This window comes from Cynocephalus volans, chromosome 3 (genome assembly GCF_027409185.1).
Source record: "Cynocephalus volans isolate mCynVol1 chromosome 3, mCynVol1.pri, whole genome shotgun sequence".
In the NCBI taxonomy this organism is placed as follows: domain Eukaryota; kingdom Metazoa; phylum Chordata; class Mammalia; order Dermoptera; family Cynocephalidae; genus Cynocephalus; species Cynocephalus volans.
In genome coordinates, this window is record NC_084462.1 from 143280952 (window position 1) to 143307272 (window position 26321).

At 32.6% G+C, this 26321-nt stretch overlaps 1 protein-coding gene across 1 annotated transcript in view; it reads left to right on the plus strand.

Moving 5' to 3' along the window:
• Positions 1 to 26321, plus strand: part of MNAT1 (MNAT1 component of CDK activating kinase) — a 232228-nt gene that overhangs the window by 143850 nt on the left and 62057 nt on the right. Inside the window, exon 7 of the mRNA XM_063090923.1 lies at positions 11536 to 11657. Within this exon, the coding sequence (XP_062946993.1) occupies positions 11536 to 11657 (122 nt within the window). The remainder of the gene's footprint in view (positions 1 to 11535; positions 11658 to 26321) is intronic.

Sequence of the window (26321 nt, forward strand, 5' to 3'; positions counted from 1 at the left end):
CTATTTGATTTCTGATGATGAACAAGAAGCTTAAGCTCCAGCTAGATAGTTACAGGAATTCTTCTTTGATGTTTTGAAGCATGTCTTACACTTTTGAATGGAAATGAACATTGCTAAAGAGCTAGAAAAATGTGCTGTTCCTAGGGTATACAGGATAAAAACTCTTTCATATTTCATAAAAGCCTCTTGTTTTGAGAAGAAAATTTGGGGGAAAATTGGTAATCCATAATCTGTTTTAGAAGACAAGGAATGCTCATAAAGGCTGATTTGTGGGAATAAATCAACTTAGAATGCTTAAAAGAGCCAACCAGAATAATTTTTTATAAAAGTTATATTCTACTTGTTCCCAAACATGCATTCAGAAAGAAATGTAGTTTGATAATTCTAGTGGAGAGCTGGGAATCCAGGGGTTAGTGCTTTTTTTGTTTTTTTCTACTGGCTGTTTCTCTAGAATATATAGAATCAAACTATTTTACATTAAATTTGAGGAAAATTCTAGTTATTTTTATGATACATTGTGAGGCAGTGGCTTTTTTCCACTTAGTGGTCATGAAATCATAATAGGCTAGACCTGCTAGTCCAGTCTCCCTACTCACCCCCACATCCCCCATGTAGATGATGAAAATGAAGCTTAGAGAAAGTAAATGTTTCACCTCAGTTCATTCCAGTTTAGAGGCAGTGCCAGAATAAGTACAGTTACCTCTTAACATTAGGTCCTTGTTCCTCGTTTGGCTGTTTATTGTTTACTGGAAATTTTGAAAGATATTAGAGAAAGCCATTTCTATGTGGGTAAGTGAATTGAACTTAACATGAAATTACGTGCTTACCAGGAAGTTATTACCATGCAGCTGTTGCAGTGAGACAGGCTGACATCATCCTAGAGTGACCGGAGCAGCATAGTATAAAAATTGCTCTGCTTGCTCCTAAAATAAATTGAAAACAACTGAATTACCACATAAATGTTACTCAGAGTATGCAGCTTGTAGACAGTGCTAGGTATATTTAAGTTCTGTATACCATTAAAAAATTATGTGTGGGTGCACACACACACACACATAATTTTAAAAACATATTCACAACTATATACATATGCAGCAATAGACATATTATATGTGTGTGTATGTACACATACACAAAACACATGTGCACATACATATTTAAATTATTAGCATGCTTACCAAAATAGTAACAGTATTTCAGAAATACCTCAATTGATTTTCTAAAAGGCTTCCTGTAGATGTTTTCTCTGGAAATAGTCATTAGAATTGTAGTGGTTTGATGCTGTCAGAATGAAATATTCTGGTTTCTGATTCTGTTTAGCAATGTAACACATTCTATAGAATTTGATAAATTTAACATTGTGAGAGAACCTAGTTTATGAAAACAAACAGCATCATCATTGTTTCATTTCTTTCCTCTCCTTTCTTCTTTTTCTTCTTTTTTTTTTTGGCATTTAAATCACTCTAAGAAATAAAAATAGAAGGCACAATCTCATTATAATGGGATTTACTAGAATATAAATTCCCCGAGGGCAGGGTCATTTATCTGTTTTGTTTGGCTGCTTTACTTTTCTGTTCTTGGAATACAGTAGGTGCTCAATAGTTGTGTGAATGGGTGATGAATGCCACAGAGTAACCACATGTTATGATTTCTGGAATTTTGTTAAAATGAGTACTTAAATGGAAAGCACGTTCCCAGTCTAGGAATGAAATGTATCCACTGTAAGGAGTAAGTGAAAGAAAAATAATATTAAACTCTAGAGAAAGCGATTTATTCCTGTGTACTCATAGTACATGTAATTAACAAAATTCCAGTTGTTTATGCTTAGTAAGAGCATTTTTCAATTTATAGAATTTGGAAACCTAATTGTCTTATGGTTGCCCTAGTGTCCATACTACTACAAGTGACTGTTCACATGCACTTTTATGTTATTCATTAATTCAACAAAATATTTAGTAGCTCTTTGGTGCAAGGCACTGTGCTGTAAGGCATGACAGTAAACATAGGACCTTACAGTCTAATTGGGGAGATAAATGCTAAACCCATAATTATACAAAGGGAGTTTAACAAGCTTAAAGGGCTTATTAGTAAATATGTTGAAGATGGGGCTAGCCTGGTGAATAAAAGTCATTAAGCAAGGTAGAAAAATTAAGAGTTCTGAATTTAGAATTGTGTTAAAGGATTTTCAGAATAACTTAAACTATGAGCTTAAATTGCTAATACTTTATGAATTACAACCTCTTTTGCAGTACATTACTATTTGGTATAGAACTGTAAAACCATGTACTGTTTGGTATAGAAGAGTATGTCCATTCCATGTTTAGTATTTTTATTATTGCTTATTTCAACAACCTATATACTAATGATACTAATTGACTATTTCCATTGCTGTTATTTTTATTAGATAATAATATGCTTTCTTTAGTAATGTTATTCTATATGGTTTGCTGCATTCTAAATGTGTGTGGGTATGTGTGTTGTGTATTTTAATGTAGCTTGTGTTTAGAGTTAACACAAAAGCTAGTCTTTGCCCTTCCTTTATTTGGAGAGAAAGAATACTGGTAATACATGTAGTGTATAGATTATCTAACAAGTTTTAATAAATTATAACTTACTTTTTGTAGTAGGCTTTAAACTTGCTGAGTAAGGAAAATTAAACATTTCAGATTATCAAAACTACCCCATGTATAACTACCTTTGTCAGCATTTGCAAATATATGTATGTTTTTCTATATAGAAATGAGATGAATTTTAGAAAATATTTCCACATATGCTTATGTTTTTGACTAGCAAATGGAGGAGAAATAAGGGCTCTATTTTGTTACATTCCAGGGGAGTAAAAACTTTAATTATGCTATTGAATGTGTAGTTTGCGTGCATTTTCCCTCCTGAGTGTAGGTTATTACCTAAGGTTGCGTGATTTTCTGTGGCTCTTCTCACTATATTTTTACCTTCAAATCCTCAATTATTTATTATATGGTGACAATAACAAAAATGAAAAGGAAGTGCTTCCCTCAGTTTTGTGATACGCTTTTGAAAGTCTGCAGAGTGTACTTGTCTTACTTGATGTGGTGTTTTTCAAGACTCAGTGCTAAGACCTCATTCTTTATACATTTCCCTCTGCCAATTTTAATTATTCTCATGACTTTGACCATTTTTTGATGTTGATGAAAGCAAAATTTCTTTTGAGTATATTTTATATTTCTAGCTGCCTTTACTGAACATTTCTACGTGGATATTTTATAATCAGCAATATTGAATTGATTTGAACCACCATCTTAAACTCTTTTTATTTTTAATAACTATTGAGGTATAATTTACTTATCATGAAAATTACTCATTTTAAGTGTACAACACAATCATTTTCAGTAAATTTGCAGAATTTTGCAAACATTTCCATAATTCAATTTTAGCATGTTTTCATCACTCTAAAAAGATATCTCGTACTCATTGGCATTCACAGCACATTCACACTCCTAGCCCACAAGAATCATTAGTCTACGTCCTGTCTCTTTCGTTTTGCCCTTTCTGGACATTTCACATAAACGGAATGATATGATAGGTGGTCCTTTGCATTTGGCTTCTTTTAATTAGTATGTTTTAATCATCCATTTTGCGGCATGTATCAATATTTCTTTCTTTTTTATTGCTGAATTGTATTCAGCATATTGTATGAAAATTTAATAAATGAATTCATATTCATATTGTATGGATATTTTGTTTGTCTCTTCAACAGTTGATGGACATTTAGATTGTTTCCACTATTTGGCTACCATGAATAATGTTATGAACATTCATGTACAAGTCTTTGTGTGGTCATATGTTTTCATTTCTCCTGAGTAGGTACCTCTGAGTAGAATTACTAACTCATATAGTAAATTTATTTGTCACTTTAAGAAAAACTAATTTCCAAAATGGCTATATCATCGTATACTAATCTGTGATGTTGGTGGGTTCCGATTTCTCCACATTCTCACTAACACTTTTTATTGTCTGTCCTTTTGATTATAGCCATTCCACTGGGTATAAAGCAATTATTTTAATTTGAATTTTTGTGAAGATTAGTGATGTTGAGCATCTTTTCATGTGCTTATTAGGCATTTGTATATTTCTTTGGTGAAATGTCGGTTAAAATCTTTTACCCAGTTTTAGTTGGGTTATTTGTCTTTTTATTGTTCAATTGTAAGAGTAATGTACATACATATACACACACATATACATTGTTTATAAAATACACGTACATATTAAACGTGTATATAAAGTACACGTTGTTTATAAAATAAGTGATTTGCAAGTATTTTCTCCCAGTTTGCATTTTATCTTTTAATTTTCTCTCTTCAACCCTTCCCTTTCCCAATTTTCCTGTTTTTGTTAACTCTCTCTGGCTTTCACATTTTGGTTTCCTTCTCAGCTGTACCAAATTGCTACCAATTCTTGCAGTTTTAATTATAATTATTCTTTTTTTTATCCTCTCAGTTACTACTCAAATCTAGGCCTTATTACTTCAGCCAGTTACTAAAATAACTGTAAACTCAACCTACTTTATTCTAGGCTCTTCTGTCTTTTGCACAATTATATTTTTCTTTGCTATAAAAGCATAGCTATTTTTCTTTCAAAACTAATGAAGATTCCATGATCTATTTAAAAAACTTTTTTTTAATGAAAATTTTCAAAAATAGCAAAGTTGAGAAATAACGCGACAAATACTCTTATGCCTAATAATAATCTTTAATATTTTGGCATATTTGCTTCATATATATGTGTATATATATTGTTTCTTTTTTCTGAACAATTTTAAAGTAAATTACAGTTTTCATGAAATCTTACTTTTAAATTCTTCAAGCTGCACCTTCCTCTGACCTGTTGCTGCATAGGACATTCTCATTCGTAATCATAACGCCATAATTACACCAAACAAAATTAACAAAAATTCTCTAATGTAACCTAATATCCAGTCCATATTAAAATTTCCCCAATTGTCCCCCAAATGTCTCATAGCTATTTTTTTCCTCCCAAATCAGTACTGAGCCAATGGCTCTTATGTTTATTAAACTTCTTAATTCCCTTTTAATCTAGAATAGCTCCCATCCCACTTTGTTTTTGTTGTTTCTCATGACATTGACTCATTGAAGAGACCAGGTCAGTTGTCTTGCAATATGACTTTTCTGGTGTTTCCCCTATGATATTGTTCAATATGGTCCCTAGTATATTTTTATCATCTTTTTTTATGACTATGAAAATAAAAATAAACCCATTTTGGTCAATTTAGAAAAGAGTTCAGTAAAGATAAAACTATAAATAGTTCATAATTTTATCACTTAGAGATAACTACAGTTAATGTTTTTCTTTACAGTTTTTTTCTTATGCAGACTTTGAAAAGTTTAGATCAAACTGATTATAAACTTTTATTTGATTAATTTCTCTTTGAACAATATTTAAATGATTTAAATAATTTAATTCTCTTTGAACATAATTTTAAATGACTACGTATTGTTATGTTATAATTGAGCTGATGTTTACTTAAGTTTCTCAATATTGCTTGAACATTTAGTTTCCTTTTGGTTTTTCACAATATAAGTTAAACTGAACAGACTTATGAATAAAAACTTTATTACATTTCTGATTTTTTTCTTACGAATTCTTACAGGTGCAATTACTAGGTTAAAATGTGTGAATATTTAAAAGGTTTACTAAATTGCTTTTCATAAAGAAAGCAGTTCCATAATTTGATCTCTCAGCAGTGTATGAGAGCATTTTTCTTCACACTCTTTTTCATGTTGAGCATTATTCATTTGTTCTACCATTTATTTGCTAATGTGGTGAAGATAAGATATTTCAACATTGCTTTGAAGAGTCTGCTTTCTTACTTTGTGAGTTTCAAATTAGCTTGGAGCTGTAAATCTAAGCTATTTATACTGATTCAGTCTCTGCCCGCTCCTAGTTTCCCATATACCCATTCTCTGTTCATGTTTTCTTCTTGTCTCAAGACACAACATACTTTTCTAGTAATATTGCTGTCCTCCTCATTGCCTTACTTTTGTAGACTTTGTTCTCTTTCTCTTATTTTGTTTTTTTTTTGTTTGTTTGGTTTTTTTTGGTTTTTGGCAGCTAGCTGGTATAGGGATCCAAACCCATGACCTTGGTGTTGTAAGGCTGCGCTCTAACCAGCTGAGCTAAGCAGCTAGTCCACTGTAGACTTTGTTCTCTGAGGTCTAATACAGTTGCACTGTTTTCTTCTTCCACCTTTTATTGATTCTTTTTCTGTTTTGATTTTCTATAGCACTTAAGTCTATATAGGTTGAGTATTTCTTATATGAAATGCTTGGGACCAGAAGTGTTTCGGTTTTGGGATATTTTTGGATTTTGGAATATTTGCATGTATATAATGAGATATCTTGGGGATGGGGACCCAAATCTAAACACAGAATTCATTTATGTTTCTAATACACCTTTATTCATAGTCTGAAGGTGATTTTACACAGTATTTTAAAATAATTTTGTTTATGAAACAAAATTTGTATACACTGTACCACCAGAGGGCAAAAGTGTGGACAGTCTGTGGTTATCTGGCATCACTGTTGTTCCTGACTCTGAATTGATATGCTATCAATAAGCAATCATTTTTGTTACACTTATTCACACTTAAGTATGTAACAGTAAAAAATATGACATACCATTATTACAGTGAAAAAAATAATATGTTTAGGGTAACTAAGTGGCACAGTACCATCACCAGAATACTTGTATCAGCTGTTAAACAACAACAGCAACAAAAAGCAGGCTTTCAATTTCCACCTATGATGCTATGTTTTGATTGAAAGGTTACCGTACCTTTTTTTTTTTTAGTGAAAAGAAACATCAGAAGCAGTTGAGGGATGAGGAAAAGGGTCCTCTAGGGATGAGCAGGCACTCTGATGCATGGCTTTTTAAAATGTTTCCTCTAGAGTCATCTGCCTCATTAACAGTGGCCTTTGATTTTTATAAATTTACATCATTTCTTGTTCTGTTATGAATGCATGCTGCTCTAGTCCTTCAATAAGGCCATCATACATTTTTACCATGTTGTCTTTAGGCACTTTTTTCTTCAGTGTTAACATCATCATCTTCATTGTCACTATTACAGGTTGAGTATCTCCTATGGGAAAAGCTTGGGACCAGAGGTGTGGAATTTCCCACTTGTGCCATCACGTGGTGCTCAAAAAGTTTCAGATTTTGAAACATTTCAGATTTCAGGTTTTCAGGTTAGGGATGCTCAACCTGTACTGTACTATTTGGCCAAATTTAACTGTCGGATGTATTATATCACTAGTGCATTATACACATTGACTCCCTTAATCTGAATCCTCCATTTTCTTATAATTTAGAATAATATTATACTTAATATTACACTGTTTTGCTGGAAGTATTACATTCAATAACCATTTTGCATCTATAAAACTTTTTAAAACCCTTTTGCCTCCTTTCGCTTAAAACCCCCACCACATTCCTAATGTGACTTGTTCAGACATTATCTGATCTGTTGGTGATTTTTAAAAAAAATCTTAGTTATGTCAATGAGTGTAAGTTATTGTTCTCTAAGTTCTTTTCCAGCTTTAAATGTGAAAAATTTGGCATGTATCTTACACTAGTGTTTTGGTGGGTGAGGGGTAGTGAAGATACTAGTAGATTGAATGTTAGAAGTGGATTGAATGTTTGTGTGTTTATGAACTTTGTTTTATCATTCTTACCATAACCAGAATTGCCACTGAGTAATGATTATTTCTCTCTAACTGTTATACTTTTTTAATACTCTTTTTTTGGGCCTATGGTGTTTTATGTATCTGAACTATTAGAATTTGTATAAAAATTTGGTTTAAATCATCTAGGATTTTTCTTGACATTAAACTTTTAAATTGAGCAACCATGATAATATTGTCTAAAAATAGGATTTTAAAATGCAGTGTGGTGTGGTAGACTTTATGCTGGACAGGAATTAGATTCTGACTCTATGTAACTTTATGAAAATTTACATTTTGGGAGTGTTAGTTTCCATATCCATAAAATAAGAGAGTTGGGTAAAAAAAAAAAAAGCTTTAGAATCTGACAGACTTGGCTTCTAATCTTCAACCTGTCATTAACTACAACATGACCTTGATCAGTCACATGTCTATCCCTGAAAGGAAGTGAGCCGAGATGCCGGTACTGTTCAAACTTTATTAAAGAAAGAAATTTGCCAGCTGTACTCAAAATGGAGGATGGTCTGGGGCTGCCCTGAAAATGGGGGACAGCAGCTAACATAGGGCAGTGGGAGCTTATATTAGTATGTTGGTACCAAGAGCTGGCTGATATAATTCTGGGGTGGGGATTGAGTTAGGTCATGGGAATGGAGAGTTCTGCACATGTGGAAATGCTGAAAATTTTATTTTCTCCAAAACCATGAGGCTTCTTGTAAAAGAGAATGGGGGAGGGAAGGGGAAGAGGTAGACAGCACCATTTTGTACTTGGGCTTGTCTAAAATGGTGCTGGTTATGTTGCAGATCTGTTTAATCCCCTGGTTTCTCATCCATAAAGTAGAGATAATAGTACTTACCTCATAAACTTATTGTGAATACTGAGACAATACATTTTAAAAAGCCCTTGGAATAGTGTCTGGCACAGAGTAAATAATGTTAACTATTACTTCAAAAAGGTCATGGAAAAATAGCATTAAAAGGTAATACAATTTTTCCACAAGCTTTTTGAAGCACCGTTGTATTATTAGATGATCTTTTATAGTCCCCACTAACTTCAGAGAAGATTTTGAATTAAGTGATGTCATAACTTTAGTAACTTTGGTGTTGTTTCTAATATCTAGGGAGTGATTACTTTTAGTATATTGTTTATCACTGCAGTGACTTAAGAAAGCTTGCCTTTCTTGAATATGATTGTCGCTGGAAAGTATTCCAGCTCTTGGAAATACCCACTGTGTGTCATTCTTTCTGGACCTTGCTCTCTAAGTTTTAAAGTGAAAATGGGTGCTAGTGGGATAGGTGTGCTTCTTTAATTGTTGCAGTGTTTTCTCCTTCCTCCTTTCCTTCCACTGATAGCTTAAACATGTGACACTAACACTGGACTTTTTGTGCCATATGGCAGGAAAATTTAGTGCCTGGGAGCTTATTAAGAAGATGCTTTGAAACAAGGATGTCAGAACGCCACTCAAAATATCCCGCTTAGGCAGACTTCTTCTTAACCTAAGTAATGCTATCTACTTAAAATCATTGGTCAGAAATTGGATTACTGTGTGATAGTCTAAGATTTAGCTTGACAGCTTCATGTTTATTTAGGAAGGCTGTGAAACATATGAAGGTTAAGGGTTAAAATAATATCAACCAAGTTTCCAGATATTACACTTTTATTCTCTTTTTCCTGTGTATTATTTCAGGCAGGCAAATGAGGAAATGAGAACGCCCAAACCCCATTTTTAAAAATTGTGGTAAGATACATGTAACATAAAAATTTAACATTTTAACCATTTCGAAATGTACACTCCTATGACATTGATTACATGTATATTGTTGTTCATCTATCACCACCAATCATCTCTAGAACTTTTTAATTTTCCTCAACTGAAACTCTGTATACATGAACCACCATTCTACTTTCTGTCTTTATGAATCACTACTTTAGGAACCTCATATAAGTGGGATCATGCAATTTTTGTCTTTTCATGACTGGCTTATTTCACTTAGTATGATGTCTTCAGGTTAATTCACGGTTTTATATGTCAGAAGTTTTTCCCTTTTTAAGACTGAATAATATTCCACTGTCTGTGTATACCACATTTTGTTTATTCATTTATCCCTTGATGGACACTGTGTTTCATCCACCTTTTGGATATTGTTAATAATGCTTCTATGAAACATTAAAATAAATAAAATGCATGGGTATACAAATATCTCTTTGAGACCCTTCTTTCACTTCTTTTGGGCATATACCCAGAAGTGGAATTCCTGAATCATATGGTAATTCTGTTTTTAACTGTTTGAGAATTTGCCCTACCGTTTCCATAGCAGCTGTACCATTTTATCACCTGCAGTGCACAAGGGTTTCAACTTTTCTACATCCCCACCAACACTTATTCTTGTCTTTTCTTTTTTTTTAAAAGAGCTATCTTAAATAGCCATGAATATGAAGTGGTATATATCTCTTCTTGGTTTTAAAAATATATATATTTTTTCTTTTGGTGGCTGGCAAGTGCGGGGATCTGAACCATTGACCTTGGTGTTACAGGGCGGTGCTCTAACCAACTGAACTAATCAGCCAGCCCTCTTTGTGGTTTTGATTTGCATTTCTCTAATGACTAATGATGTTGAGTCATATTTTCATGTGCTTCTTGGCCATGTGTGTATGTTCTTTGGAGAAATATCTGTTCAAGTCCTTTGCCTGTTTTTGGTGAAGGACTTTTGAGATCATAGTGTCACTGATGCCATTAATATGACTGTAAACCAGGTAGGATGATGCTACATGGGATTGAACTTGTTGAAGAGAAAATCCATGAATTAAGTGCAAGCATCTTCTAATGGTTGTTCCTCACTGCTATGATTTCATTTTATCAATATTAAGTCATGGCTTTTTCTTTTCTTTTTTTAAATAAAAGAGATAACATGGATACTATGCGTCCAACTTAGTAATTAAGGGGGAAAAAGGAAAGTAAGGGAGGTAACAACAGAAAAAAATTATAAACTAGAAAATGGTAAAATTAATAAGTGCAAGAATGATCTATAAAAAGTTATGAACTAGAGAAACTGAGAACTATACCAAGAAAAATAACTGAACTAGAATAAGAAAACATGGACTAAATAAAAAATAGGGATTTTTATAAATTACAATTCTATGCCAGGATGTATGATAAATATGTAAATCTCAATATAATGGTGTTAATATGGCTGACTGGCATTTTATTTTATATACTTATGCTCACGTATGGTCCTTATGTCTTTTTATTTTAGTTATTCAGTAGTTATTTCTTCTCAGAAAAATACCTGAATGTTTTCATTCAATTTAGTTCTTGGCATAAAGTTTTCTAATTTTGTGTGTGTATATGTGTGTGTGATATGAAATAAATAAACACTTGGTAAGTTTAATTCTGTTGTAAAAACTTAAGAAAATAGACATTTATGTGTTGAAGCTTTACAGAAAGTAATCTTATTAGCTTTCTTCCTTAATTACAGCTTTCAAGAAAGCACTGATTACCAAAATGTCAAAGCTATTTAATAAAAATGGGAAAATGTGAGAATGGATTTGCTGACTTCTACCACTGAACAATTATACTGTTTAGGGTGAAATTTGAATTTAATGATGGATTTGGATTTCCTCTTTTAAATCATGTGTCAGTGACTATATGTCAAGTCTATAATGTGGGTTTCAATAATGTAATGCATTGTACCCATGGAGCAGCATACCTAATAGATAGTATTTTTAATGTGAAGAATTCAGTCCATCTTTAATATGACTGCAAATAAGTAGCAATATGAAAGTAATATGAAAAGGTATTAAATTCTTTTATTTTTCTAACAGGGTCAACATATTTCATTAGCACCTATTCACAAGCTTGAAGAAGCTTTATATGAATACCAACCACTTCAAATAGAGACATGTGGACCACAAGTTCCTGAGCTTGAGATGCTAGGAAGACTTGGGTAAGTTTACAAAAGAACTTCACATTGAGGAGCTGATGTGTAGGGCTTTGTTGTTGCTGTTCTAAATGACACTTTAACAATGTTAGATTTTCAGTTTATAAAACTTTTCTCTTTAATACCAAATAAATAATGCTTAGTAGTAAGCTTAGTTTTATTTGGTACATTAATTTTTCTATGGACTTCTTAGGTCTATTGAGATTGATACTGAAATGCATTAGTTCTCTTTTAGAGCTATCCTTGGCAGCCATATTGAAGTGGTTATTTGTTTTCGGCTCACCATGTTTTTTTTTTTTTTTTTCTTTTCAAAATTGGGGCTTAATTTAGTCAGTAGTAAGCCAGTAAAAATATGAATTGGGCTCCTTGCCATAAAAAAGGGTAGATTTACTCACTATCTGCTGTCTACAGTGAAACTACATTCATGAGACATGACCCATGAAATATATTTTGTCACAAGGTATAATGTAGGTCTGGCCCAGGTGGCTGAACAGTCTTATTATATGCATCCATTTTGGAAATGAACATGAAATTATGGCTTGTGTGAGTGATGGAGATGGTCACAGTGTTTCTCATGAGAGCAAGTGGGTATTTGTATACTTGAAAAGTACAGGCACGGATGTTGTTGGATGGAGCAAATCATTTCTTGGTCTTGTTTCTCAGTGTGTAAACTATTGAATGGAAGGCTGATCCAGAAACTGTTGTTTCTTTTGTTAAGAAAGTAGTGTAAAGAATATAATATAAAAAGAAAATAATGGGTATAATGAGGCCAGGTAAATAAAAAGCAATAAAGAAATTCAAAGACAGCAAAAATAAGGAAGATGAAACAAGTTATAAAACCTGTATGCATTTTCAAATCCAAACCAAAAATTTGAACATGATGCATAGAATTTTACATGGGAATATGAAGCCTCCAAGGTAGTTACTATTAAAAGGATATATGATTTAATGATCTGCTGTTGGATAGGTCTTAAGGCTAGATTGCTTTAGTGCTGTATTTTCTTACAACCTCCCCTAACCTGCAAGCATGAAGCCTATGAGATACAAAACAAAACCTGAAACCACATTTAAGGCAACAGATTTATCAAATAGTTTTCCACAGTGTTAAAACTGAAGTTTGAAGAGATAGACAGTATTGGATTTTATGGCGTAAAAAGTTGTATATGGTACATACATTGCTTTCTCATTTCTTATTGGGTTACAAAGAGCCAGAATTCTGTATCTCTAAAATAAATTTTTCCTAAAATCTTTACTTTTAATGTCAGTGAAGATAAAGTATTTAAATCGTATTCCTTTGTTACAGGGTTTTGCATTTGTTAATAATTTTCTCAAAAGAACTACATTTCAGATATCATGTAAATTGCCATGCATATAACATTGCATTGTGAATTTTGTAACACACGCAGAAGTGAAATGTATAACAACAGCGCTACAAAGGACAGGAAGAGGGAAAAGGAAGTATGCTGTTGTAATGTTCTTAACACTGTACTTGAAGTGGTATAATGTTATCTTCAAATAGACTGTGATGAGTTAAAGATGTTTAATATAAATTCTAAAAAAGTAAGATGAGGAGAGAGAGCCAATAAGCCAAAGCAGAGAAAATAATGGGATCATAAAAAATACTTGATTAAAGAAAAGGAAGGCAGGAAAAGAGAGAGGCAAAAGAATAAGAAATGGGACAATTAGAAAACAAATAATGTGATGGTAGATTGAATCTTAACCATATCAGTAGTTATATTAAATTAAATGTAAATACTGCAAGCCAGCATTGGCCAATAAAACTTTCTGTAATGATGTAAATGTTCTATATCTGTGCTGTTCAATTTGGTAGCCAACAGTCACATATTTCTACTGAGCACTTGAAAATGTGCCTAGTGCATTTGAAGAGCCGAATTTTTAATTTTATTCAACTTAATTTAAATTTAAATAGCCACATGTGGCTTGTAGCTAACATATGGAAAACACAGGTTGCACACTCCAAATAATGACAGAGATTAAAAAAATAAGATTTACAATATGTTTCTACAAGGACCTGGCATAATATAGGTATGTTAAAAGTTTCTCTGAGCTTCTTGTGTCTGTATTTTGTTGTTTTAATTTTGTAAATATCTCAACCATTACCTCTTCAAATATTTCTTCTTTCCCATTTTTTCTGTTTTCATTCTGGGACTCTGATTTCACATATGTTACACTTTTTTTTACCCCAGTTTTTTTTTTTTTTTTATCATGGTAAAATACATTTAACATAAAATATACTATCTTAACAAATTTTAAGGGTACAATTCAGTGGTATTAAGTAAATTCATATCGTATAACCATTGCTACCATTCATTTCCAGAACTCTTTTTATCTTGCAAAACTAAAACTCTTACCGATTAAACACTAACTTCCCATTACCCCTCCCCCTAGTGCCTGGCAGCCATCATTTCACTTTCTGTCTCCATGATTTTGACTAGTCTAAGTACCTCATATAAATGGAATCATAGAATATTTGTCTTTTTGAGAATGACTTATTTCACATAGTGTAATATTCTCAAGGGTCATCCATGTTATAGCATATGCCAGGATCTCCTTCCTTTTAATGGCTGAATAATATCATGTTGTATATATATACCATTTTGTTTATCCATTCATCCCTTGATGGACATTTGGGTTGCTTCTACGTCTTGGCTACTGTGAACAGTGCTGTTATAAACATAGGTATGTAAATATTTCTTTGATTCCCTGTTTTCATTTCTTTTGGAAATATATCCAGAGGTAGGATTGCTAGATTATATAGTAGTTTTATTTTTAATTTTTTGAGGAGGCTCCATACTGTTTTCCACAGATGAACCATTTTACATTCCCAGGGACAATGCACAGGGGTTCTAATTTCTCTGCATCCTCACCAACTCTGTTATTTTCCGTTCTGTTTTTGTTTTTTTAAAATAGTAGTCATCGTAATGAGTAAGGGGGAATCTCATTGTAGTTTTGATTTACATTTCCCAAATGATTACTGTGGCACATAGCTTATTGGCCATTTGTACATCTTCTTTGGAGAAATGTCTATTCAAGTTCTTTGCCCATTTTTGAATTGGTTTATTTGTTTTTTGTTATTGTTGAGTTTTAGGAGTTTTCTATGTATTTTGGGTATTAATCTCTGCTATGGTCTAAATGTTTGTGTCTCTTAAAATTCATGTGGTAAAACTGAATCCCTGATGTGATGGCATAAGAGGTAGAGCCTTTGGGAGGTGATAGATCATGAGAACCCTAATGATTAGGATCAGCACGTTATTAAAAAAGATTCCAGAGGGCTTGTGTGTCCCTTTCACCATGTGAAGACAGAGAAGAGGTCACCATGTATGAGAAAGTGGGCCTTCACCAGGCTCCAAATATGCTAGCACCTTGATCTTGGACTACCCAGCCTCTAGAACGGTGAGAAATAAATTTCTGTTGTTTATAAGCTACCCTGTTTATGGTATTTTGTTACAACAGCTCAAATGTACTACTTTGCAAATATTTTCTCCCATTGTATAGGCTGTCATTTTACTCTGTTGAGAGTATCTTTTCATGTACAAAATTTTAAAATTTTTCTTGTGAAGTCCAATTTGTATATACTTTCTATTGTTGCCTGTGCCTTTGGTGTGATATCCAAGAATCCAATATCATGAAACTTAGCCTTACATTTTCCTCTAAGAGTTGTATAGTTTTAGGCCTTAGATTTAGGTTGTGCATCCATTTTGAGTAAATTTTTGTAAATGGTGTTAGGTAATGGTCCAGCTTCATTTTTTGCATGTGGATATCCAATTTCCCCCGCACTGTTGAAAAGTTATCTTTTCCCTATTGAATTGTCTTGGTACCCTTGTCAAAGATTTGACCATATGTGCCACAGTTTATATCTAAAGTGTCTACTTGATTCCATTTTTCCGTATGTCTGTGTTTATGCAAATACCACACTGTTTTGATTACTGTAGCTTTATTGTAATTTTGAAATTAGGAAGTTTGAGTCCTCCAGGTTTGTTCTTTTTGGGGATTGTTTTGGCTATTCATGTTCCCTTGAGATTCCATATGAATTTTAGGATTTGATTTTCCATTTTTTTTTTTCATTGGTTATGAATATTCATGGGGTACAAAGATGACTGTCACCACTCGTGCCCAGGATGTGATGGCCAAATCCGTACTGGCAGCATGCCCATTTACCACAAATTGCAGTTATACCCTTTGTCCCTCACCCAATTATCCCTGACCTCCCTCTATATCCCCCCCCCCACTCTACTTTGTATCCCTAGGTATGCTCTCTCTCTCTCTACAAGTCCAATGCACCACTGTGGTCTTTCTTTCCTTCCTTCTTTCTCTCTTAGGTCCCACTTATGAGTGAGTACATGCGGTATTTTTCCCTCTGTGCTTTGCTTGAAATACTCAGCATAAGTTTCTCCAAGCTCATCCATGTTGTTGCGAAGGCAGAATTTCATTCTGTTTTATGTCAGAGTAATATCCCATGGTGTTGTCCATGTCCTAAATTGTCCATCAATGAACATTTAGGTTGGTTCCATATCTTGGCTATTGTGCATAGATCCATGATAAACATGGGAGTGCAGGTATCTCTTCGACTTGTTGATTTCCATTCCTTTGCGTAAATACCCAGCAGTCGGATTGCTGGATTGTACAGAAGATCTATCTGTAGCTCTTTGACAAACCTCCTTACTGTTTTCCATGGTGGTTGTACTAATTTACAGTCCCAGCAACAGTGTAGGAGCATTCCCTTCTCTCCACATCCTCGCCAACATTTGTTATTCTCTGTCTTTTTGATGATAGCCAGTCTAACTGGGGTGAGGTGCTATCTCGTGTGGTTTTAATTTGCATTTCCCTGATGATTAGTGATGTTGAGCATTTTGTCATGTACCTGTTGGCCATTTGTATGCCTTCCTTAGAAAAATGTCTATTCAGCTCCTTTGCTCATTTTTTAATTGGGTTATTTGGGTTTTTTTTTACTGTGTAATTGCTTGCATTTCTTGTATATTCTGGATATTAATCCCATGTTGGATGCATAATTAGAAAAAATTTTCTCCCACTCTGTAGATTTTTGTTTCACTCTTTTGATTGTTTCCTTTGCTGTGCAGAAGATTTTAGTTTGGTATAGTCCCATTTGTTTATTTTTTCTTTTGTTGCTTGTGCTTTTGGGCTCTGGTTCATAAAGTCTGTACCAGACCTAGTTCCTGAAGTGTTTCACCTACATTTTCCTTTAGTAATTTCACAGTTTTAGGTCTTAAACTTAAGTCTTTAATCCATTTTGAGTTGATTTTAGTATATGGTGAGAGGTGCATGTCTAGTTTCATTCTTCTGCACATGGATATCCAATTTTCCCAGCACCACTTACTGAAGAGGCAGTCTTTTCCCCAATGTATGGTTTGATGTGTATGATGTGATTTTCCATTTCTGCAAAAAACAAACAAAAAAAAATTGTTGGGTTTTGACAGAGATCATATTAAATCTATAAATCACATTTATAGATTTATAAATGTGGGTAGTATTGACATCTTAACAATATTGTCTTCCAGTCTATGAGCATAGGATGTCTTTCCATTTATTTATGTAGTCTCTAATTTCTTTTATAAATAATTTGGAGTTTTCATTGTATAAGTCTTCTACCTCCTTGGTCAAGTTAATTCCTAAGTATTTTATTCTTTTTGATGTTGTTATCAATGGATGCTCTTTTGTGCTTTTTAATCTTTTAAAAAGTTTCTGCTTTGAAAGTTTGGATAATTTCTCTTGTCTTATTCTCGAGTTCACATGTTCTTTTATTTTGTCCATTTTGCTGATAAACCCATCTAAGGAATTCTTTCTAATGTTGCAATTTTTATATCTAGCATTTCTATTCACTCTTTTTTATAATTTCCACTTCTTTGCTTAAATTCTCTGTTTATGCATATTATCCATCCTTTTTACTAGATTTTTAAACTTACTTATCATAGTATTCTTTTAAAGTTCCTCTCTGATAGTTTCAGTATCTCTGCGTGTGGTTCGGTTGACTATTTTATGTCTTGGTGATGGATGTATTGTTTTTCTGTTTATTGTAATTATTCTTTGGATATTGAATGTGGGCCTTCAGAACAGTAGAGACTGAGATAAATAGTACTTATGCCCAGAAACTTATACACCCCTTTTTCTGTCAACCATTCATGTAGAGAGTTGAGTATTAATTTTGTATTTTGATCCTGATTTGGCTTTTGTTATTGCTGTAGTTACCATCAGTACCACAGGTTTCAAATTCCTTCAGTCATGGTCTATTGCCACTTTGGGCCTAGCGTGAGGCCTGGAGTGCTGGGAGGGACTTTTCTAATTATTCATGTTCCACCCTCAGTTTACAGCACGCTTTGTAAGCCTGAGCCACAGAGGGCTTCTCTCTTGGTATTCCTCCCCAGCAATAGACTACTCTTGCTTTTTATTTGGAATAACTGTTAAGGAGTTTCTTGGTTCTCCTCTTCCAACCTTAGACTTAGGAGGACCTGTGTGTCTGAGCATCAGGGTGGTGCTTTCTTAGTGTTCCTATCTTTTTCCCAGAGGCTAACAATTTGTGTCTCCTATTTCAGGATGCAGGTGGGTTTCCTATTCCTTCCCCCACCCCACAATTGAAGTCTGTCCTGTGTTGGTAGGGGTGGGGATATTGGATACAGGGCAGTTTTCTTCCCCATCCCCTAGATCACTGCTTTATATTACTGTGGGAGCCTAGGTAAGAGTTGGTTTTCTGCCTTTTGTCAGTGGTTGATGGTTGCATGTTTCAATGTACGATTGGGAAGGGGGGCAGTAGGTTTTCTACTCTTCCCCTTGTAGCACCTGACCTCTGCCTTTCCCTAGCAGTGGAGGCCTGGCTGTTTTTTTAATAGTTCATTTCCTCTTGCATTTAGTGTTCAATTATTGCTGTTTTAGTGGATCTGATCCATGGAATATCTTCCTCATCTTCCTCTTGTAATCTGCTATGGTGGTGGTGGTGGTGCTGTGTGTATATGTCCATGAGTATTTAAATAATAACCATGTTAGAATTCTCTGATTGACTGTATCTTTTTTTTTAATTGAATAATTGAATAAACTTGGGCAACAGTTTTGATTGTTTGGAGTCATTTTTTGTTTCCTTCTGCCTTTACCACTATGATTTGGAGTTTTCAATGTGGATGTATCCTTTAGATTTTTCTATAATGTTTGTACTTTTTTCAAGTTTTTAATACTTAAAATCTGATTTGAACCTAAATAAGGGAGGCTGGATTACCTTTGTTTTTATTTTTATTTTTTTGTTTATGTGGGGGGGGGCGGGCTTTCACTAACCATTGAATATCTAGAATAAAATTAGTTCCAGGATTCTAGAAGTAGACTTTTGTCTCCCTCAACAAAGACTACATATATTAGATATCTAAAATAGTTAAAAAGGCATGTTGTTCTGATTACAAATAAACATATATAGTGGAGGATTTTCTAGATAATCAGTAGTGATGTCAGAATTGCTAAAGAAGCATCTGTATTTATTTTTCCCGGGATCTATTTATCTACCAAAAATAGAATGTATCTTATGCCTTCCTTCTCTTCAGCCTTCTACCTTGACAAACGGATTATATTTTGTACAGATAATTTCAGTTATTAGAGTCAGAATTAGCTCAAGCATTCTTTGGTTGATAACTTATGACTTTATGCATAGATATGTGCCAAAGTAAATCCTAAATTGATTGCTTATACCTACAAGTTCATTTTTTTTCTGGAATTATTATTTGAAGCTTTATGCTTTTACAGTGATTTTTTTAATTGAAATTTAATTTATTATACATATTTGTGGGGTTGTTTTTCTTATTACTGCAGACCTAAGAATAGATTTTTACCTCATCTAATTTTTAGAAACACTTAGAAACAAACCGAAGTATTTGCACTGTGAAGTGACTTTTTAAGGAGTGATTTGCTATCCTCACAGGTGCTGCTCTTAAGGTAAAAGGAACATAAACTTAACTGACTATAGCTATAAATAGTTCCACATTCTTCGTAAGGGTTGTGCATGTCTTTACTAGAAGATTATATCTAGTAAGCTTCAGTTATCCCTTCACAATGGCCTTTCCCCCCACACAATTCTCTAGCTTCTACTCATCTCTCCTTTCTTTTCCTATTGTTACAAAATTTCCATTTTTATATTATATTTTCATACAGAGAGAACAAGTTTAATTACTCTAGAGGCAAACAGAGAATTAGTTAAAAACCTCATTTCCATTTTCTTGTATCTGTTTTAAAATCTATGCAATACAATGAAGTGAAGTGGTAGTACAGTTTTTTGAGTAAATTATTATTATTGTTTAAAAATTTTTTTTTTATTGTTTTTATTTTTGGCAACTGGCTGATATCAGGGATTGAACCCTGGACTTTGGTGTTTTCAGCACCATGCTCTTACCAACAAGTTTTTGTAGCTTCACTTTATTTGGTGCTAAAATGTTGACGTAGGCATTTTCAGAATAATTTTAATTAAGTATTTTGGGACTGGGTTTGGAGAGGCAATGTGTCTTCAAAGAACTGCATTTTTCTTCTTTTATCAAGCTTTGATAGACAATAAAATCAAAAGTAAACTGCCATGAGATTTTTAGGTGGTTGTTACTGAGATCTCTTTAAAAGTTAGTTAAGCTTGAGAAGTAGATGAAGAATATATGGGAATTTCTCATTAATAGGGTATTATGAATATATAATTGTAGTTCAAATTGTACTAGCAGTACTCTTCTAGTTTCTCAAAGCAATATGTAAACATGTTTTATTAATTCTGGGCCAATGAGAGGAACATTGGGAAACCTTAACTGCTAATTGAAATTCCCTAGACTGTGGCCTTAGTAGTTAGTTTAGGAATGATTGGCAATGTGGGACTGTCTTTTTAATAATCAGCTGGATTTCTAGTTAATATTTTATGGCCTTTCACCCAAAGAAGAATTATTCCCTTAATTGATACAAATTCTGAGCATTTACAACTCAATTTTATTCAGCAGTTTTAAGTTACTAATCAAATATAACTACCGTTTTAGATAGATACAAGTGATTTATTTAATATGAGCTGTTCATTTGTGAGCCTATAGTGGAAATAAAAAAGACTTGTTAGTAAAGTGCTGGGTAGATAACTTTATTGTTATTTTTTAATTTCTTCTATGTACTCTAGTAGAGAAAGATAGTATAACTTATGAACCTACTCCTAAAATTTCCAAAAACTCAGTTGACAGATGAGAGTTACAAATAAGAAATTTAAAAATTGGTTTAAAGATTTATAATTTATATCAGCATGGTTTAAAAATATAAATTTTTGCTTAGATTCTTTTTATAAGTTCATGTCACATTTTAATGAATGTCTATGAATTTTTCCATGTTATTAATATAGTAAAACATAATTCAAAATTATAAAGTTTTTAAAGTAGATATAAATTTGTCTATTATGTCTAAAGTTGTTTTTTTTTTTTGGTCTTTTTTGTCTTTTTTGTGACCGGCACTCAGCCAGTGAGTGCACCGGCCATTCCTATATAGGATCCGAACCCGTGGTGGGAGCGTTGCTGCGCTCGCAGCGCCGCACTCTCCCAAGTGCGCCATGGGCTCAGCCCAGTTATGTCTAAAGTTTAAGGCAGTCTTTCATGCCAGCATTAAAAATATTCAGTGATGAAATATTTAAGTAGCTTGGTGTAAGAGTTGTGGTTTTATTAAATGCACTGCTACTTTATATTTGGCATCCTTATAGTTTCTATGTAAAATAATACTAATATAGGTAAAGCTGAAAAATGGCTTTCCCAATAGGACATTTCAGAATTCCTTTCTCAGTTTTATGTGAATATGTATTATTTTTATTTTATGACTTTATTCTGTAAATTTTGTAAGATAAACTATTATCATTATGTAAGATATATATTCTTCAGATTTCCTTATTTGTTAATTTTGATGGGGCTACTTGCTACCAGAGTTCTATAGAATGACATTTTAATCTTCATTTCATATAGAATTTAGCTATATATTTCTTTGTGGTAGAGTGTTGTAGCAGAATGCACATATTCATTTCTGTCTTCTGTTGACATAACTGATATAAGTTCTGTGCTATCAATCATGTTAGCTTTAAAAATAGATTTAAAGCATGATGGTTTAATATCTTTAGTTGCCAGAAAATAAGATTATTTAGCTTTTATTACAAAATCAGTAGTGAAAGAAATAGTGGTAGTTATGATAGTACTGAATTAATTCAGTTAACTAGAACCTGATAGTAATTAGAAGAAAAGTAACAGACTAGTACAAATACATTACTATTATTGGCAAAGCAATTAAAAGTGTTAACTCTTGAGGGAATAGAGTAGGGTATAGTCCACAAAGATCCACCTTCTTAGTAACGTTGGGAAATACTTTTCATGATTTTTCTTTTGGTCCTAAAACTTTAAAGATTGGAACTTGGTATGTCAGTTAGGAATTTGAAATATGTTGAACACATCTAACAAAGTTTTTGTAATAACAGTCTCTTTGTCTTCCTTCTTAAACTTTTTCTCACTGTTGCCAGAGAAAACTTTCTAATGTATCAATCTAAAGTCTCTGTTATTAATATCTTTTAATAGCTCATCATCACCTTCACAATCGAACCCCTATTACCCTCATAACTGTATATCCTGTCTCATACTCGAACAGGCATAGAGGGGGTTTATTAAGAACTTCATGGTGTTTCACATATTTTTGTGCCATTGTACATTCTGTTTAATTTCTTTTAGGAGGCTCTTCATGTTTGTGGCACAGTTCTCCCGGTAATTTCTTTCACTCTTTTTCTCCTTGTACATGAATTATTATGTCCCTTGTCCTCTTTTCTATTTGGGTAGTATTGTTTTCCTTATTTATTTCCATGAGTCAGCCATATAATATGACTATAAACTCTTGAAATATTTTTAAAATCTGTTTTTAGTTTTTTTATTCTATTTATATTGTTTATGATGTGAAGCAGTTTTAAATCTCTGAGCAGTAAAATATATTGCTAAAGTCCTATTAATTTTCCATTGTTATACTTTGAAAGTCCTAAATCAACATAAAAGTTTATATATATTTGTTTATATCCTTATTTTTATGTGGCTTCAATTTTTACATTTAAAACTTTAACCCCTCTGGAATTTATTTTTTATAAGGAGATATAAAATAATCCATACTCTGTGTTTTCAGCATACTAAATCAGTTGGCCCGGAGTATTTATTTAATAATCCTTTCTTTCTTCATTGATGTCATATTATTTTGCCACATAGGAAATCTTAATTATACTAGGACTTTTTTTCTGCTTCCCCATGTTTTTCTTTTCTTTTCTTTTCTTTTCTTTCTTTCTTTCTTTTTTTTTTTTTTTTTTTGGCAGTTAGCAGGTATGGGAATCTGAACCCTTGACCTTTCCCCTGGTTTTTCATTAATCTGTTTTTCAATTTTTTTAAACAGTATCACATTATTATTCATTTAAATTCATAACATGTTTAAATATTAAGTGATGTATTTATTTTCTACTGCAGTGTTTCAAATGACCACAATTTAGCAGTTTAAAACAATATCCATTTAATATCTCATTTATTATTAGTTTCTGTGAGTAAAGTCTGGACATGGGCTACCTGCATCCTCTACTCAGTTTGCTCATAGCTGCAATTAAGGTGTCGGCAGGTTCTGTGGTTCCATTTGAGTGAGGCTCTAGGCTCATTCATTTTGTTGGCAGAATTAGTTCCTTGTAGAACTTTTGGTGGATTCCGTCTTCTTCAAGGCTAGCAGGAAAACAATCTCTTTGAATCACTTCCTTTTTAAGTGTTCCTACCTGATTAAACCAGGCCCACCCAGATAATTTCCTTTTTTATTAACTAACAATCAATTCATTACATCTACAAAACCCATTTGCTATTAAATACAGTCTTATGAACAAGATCTATCATATTCATGGTCCTACTCACACTCAAGGACTGGGAATTATGCAAGGCATGCACATGAGGGGGTGGAAATTTTGAGGACCATGTTAGAATTCTGCCCACTACAGGTGGGGTAAGTCTTCCCTTGTTACTTATCTTTTTCAAAATATTAGCATTTTTTTACATTTATTCTTCCAAGTAAACTTTGTTGCCAAAAGCAACAAAGCATTCTGTAATTCAGGTTTTCTGTATACTTGAAATTTTAATAATAACATATTATTAAATAAGTATAGTCATTTCTTGGTATCCATGGGGGATTGGTTCCATAGATGCTCAAGTTCCTTATATAAAATGATGTAGTATTTGCGTATAACCTATCCATATCCTCCTGTGTATTTTAAATCATCTCCAATTACTTATAAAACCTAATATAATGTAAATTCTGTGTAAATAGTTGTTACTGTAATATTTTTTATTTGTATTTTTTTTTCATGTGTTTGTTATTTTTAATTACTGTTTTCCTAAATATTTTCTGTCTTCCGTTGGTTGAATCCTTGATATGGAACCTGTGGATACAATGTAATCAATTACCAATGTAATCAAACAAAGCAAACTGAAAGTCACCAACAACTTAAGACACAGCATTCCCATTACCCATTAGATATAACAAAACATCACACCTTTTGGGATTTTATTTGGAATTCTTTAAACTTATAAACTGATTAGAAAAGAATGGGCATTTTAAATGTATGTAGTTTTCATGTATCTCACACATATCTTGGAAATTATTTTTCATTATATCACACTTGTGATGCTGTTGTGATAAAATTGTTTTGATTATACTTCCTAACTGATTCTTGCTGATATATATAAAAGCTGTTAAAATACATTTTTATTTTGTATCTAGCAGTTTTACTGAACTCTAATAGTTTTAATAGTTCTATTAGGTGAATATCTAGGGCTTTATCTGAGAGTCAGTCATCTAAAAAAATCAATGTTTCTTTTAAATCCTGTATTTTTGTCTTCAGTTTCGTGTTTTATTGCAGTTGGCCAGAATTTCTAGACCTAGTGCTGTATATTCTGATAACTACATTTTCCTGTTTATGATTTTTCTGAGAATGCCTCAAGTGTTTCATCATTAAGTATCATGTTGGCTAAGTGTTTTTTTTAATCATGTAGAAGTATTTTTTAAATCACATTGAAGAAATTTGTATCATGAACAGATATTAAATCTTTTATGCTTTACATGTAGTTTTTTTATTGAATGCATTTTTGCATCTTTTCATGTACTTGTTGAACTTAATGATGTATTATTTTAATTTTTTTCAATAGCAAATACTACTTATATTCCTAGATAGCTATTTACTTAAAATAGTATTATTCAGCTAGAAGTGATTTTGAACTGCAAGTTTAGGAAATTTGTTTTAAATGGATTTGTTCAGGTTTCAATCAATGAAACAAAATTGATGGCAATCTGTAATGCCTTAGAAATCTTACCACTTAAGAAATTCGAATTTGTTTAATCAGCTTTATTAAAGTGTGATTTTCATACAATTATATATCTATTTTAATTGTTTATTTCAGTGAGTTTTGACAAATGCATGCAGTTTGTAACCACCACCACTATGATACAGAGCATTTCCTTCATCTGCTATTGCTGTGATTGTGCTTTCTTCTAGAAATAAATTAGAATTTTTAGTGTAAGAAAGTGTTACTTATATTCTAAAATTTCTCTGAGAGAATGTGGTGTTTTGTATACTATTTTTTGGTCAAGGTCTTTACCTATTGTCTTATTGTACACACATTGCCTAAGAATGGAGAAAAGGTATTTGTTTTATTTTATATTTAGTTTTGTTTTTGATGCTACCCATTTAAGTTTATATGTTAGTTTTACAGAAAGTCTCAGGGGCATCAGAAAATCAAAGTATATGGAAAAATACAAAAGTTACAAGAAGACTGTAATATGTATGTTTATGTAATATATAATTTATATTATGCTTGGTTGTATTTACTAAATTAACTTTTTTTGCTGGCCATGACAGCAAAATGTCTTTAGTATCTGTTTTTGTTGGCATTTGAATTAAAGATCAACTTACACATCTAACATGTACCTTTGTGCTTAACGTTCTAGTCTGGCTCTTGTCTGGTAAGTTTTAAATCTTTTTACGCAATCATGAAAAAAATATGTTTCTGCTTGAAGCAGTTGTCAAACAAGCTTCTTTCATCAACAGTCAGACACAGGGCAGCTGAATGAGGCTGTTTAGTCTAGAGTAAATGCTCACGAGATTACAAGGTCACTGAGGAAATGTAATTATGCAGTTGATTCCAGAATAGTCTTTTGTAGTGAGGACTTTGAGAGTCTTAAATCATAATATTAACTAAAAAAATATATAAAATGAGAAATCTTCCAAAATTAATCTCAGAAAGAAAAGCAGCAATAAATAAAATAAAATAAATTTATTTAGTTTATTTATACAGTATAGTTTTAATTCAGATTTTTACAGGACTCTGAAAAAATATTCAATGTATTATTAGAATTTGGTTATTCCTCCCAAATCACTATAAAATTTGTTAGACCCTATAGAGCCTATATGTAATTGTCTCCATTGGGAAATGAAACCTCATAATATTTAGCTCAAGTTAACTGAGAAAACAGTCGATTCTTTAACAGTTCCTTTACTTTTGTTATTCATCCACTTATCACTCAGCAAATATTTATGAAGCGCCAATTGTGTGCCAGTTACTGTTCTAGGTGCTGAGAAAACAGTAGTGAAAAAAACAGAAGAAAACACCTGTT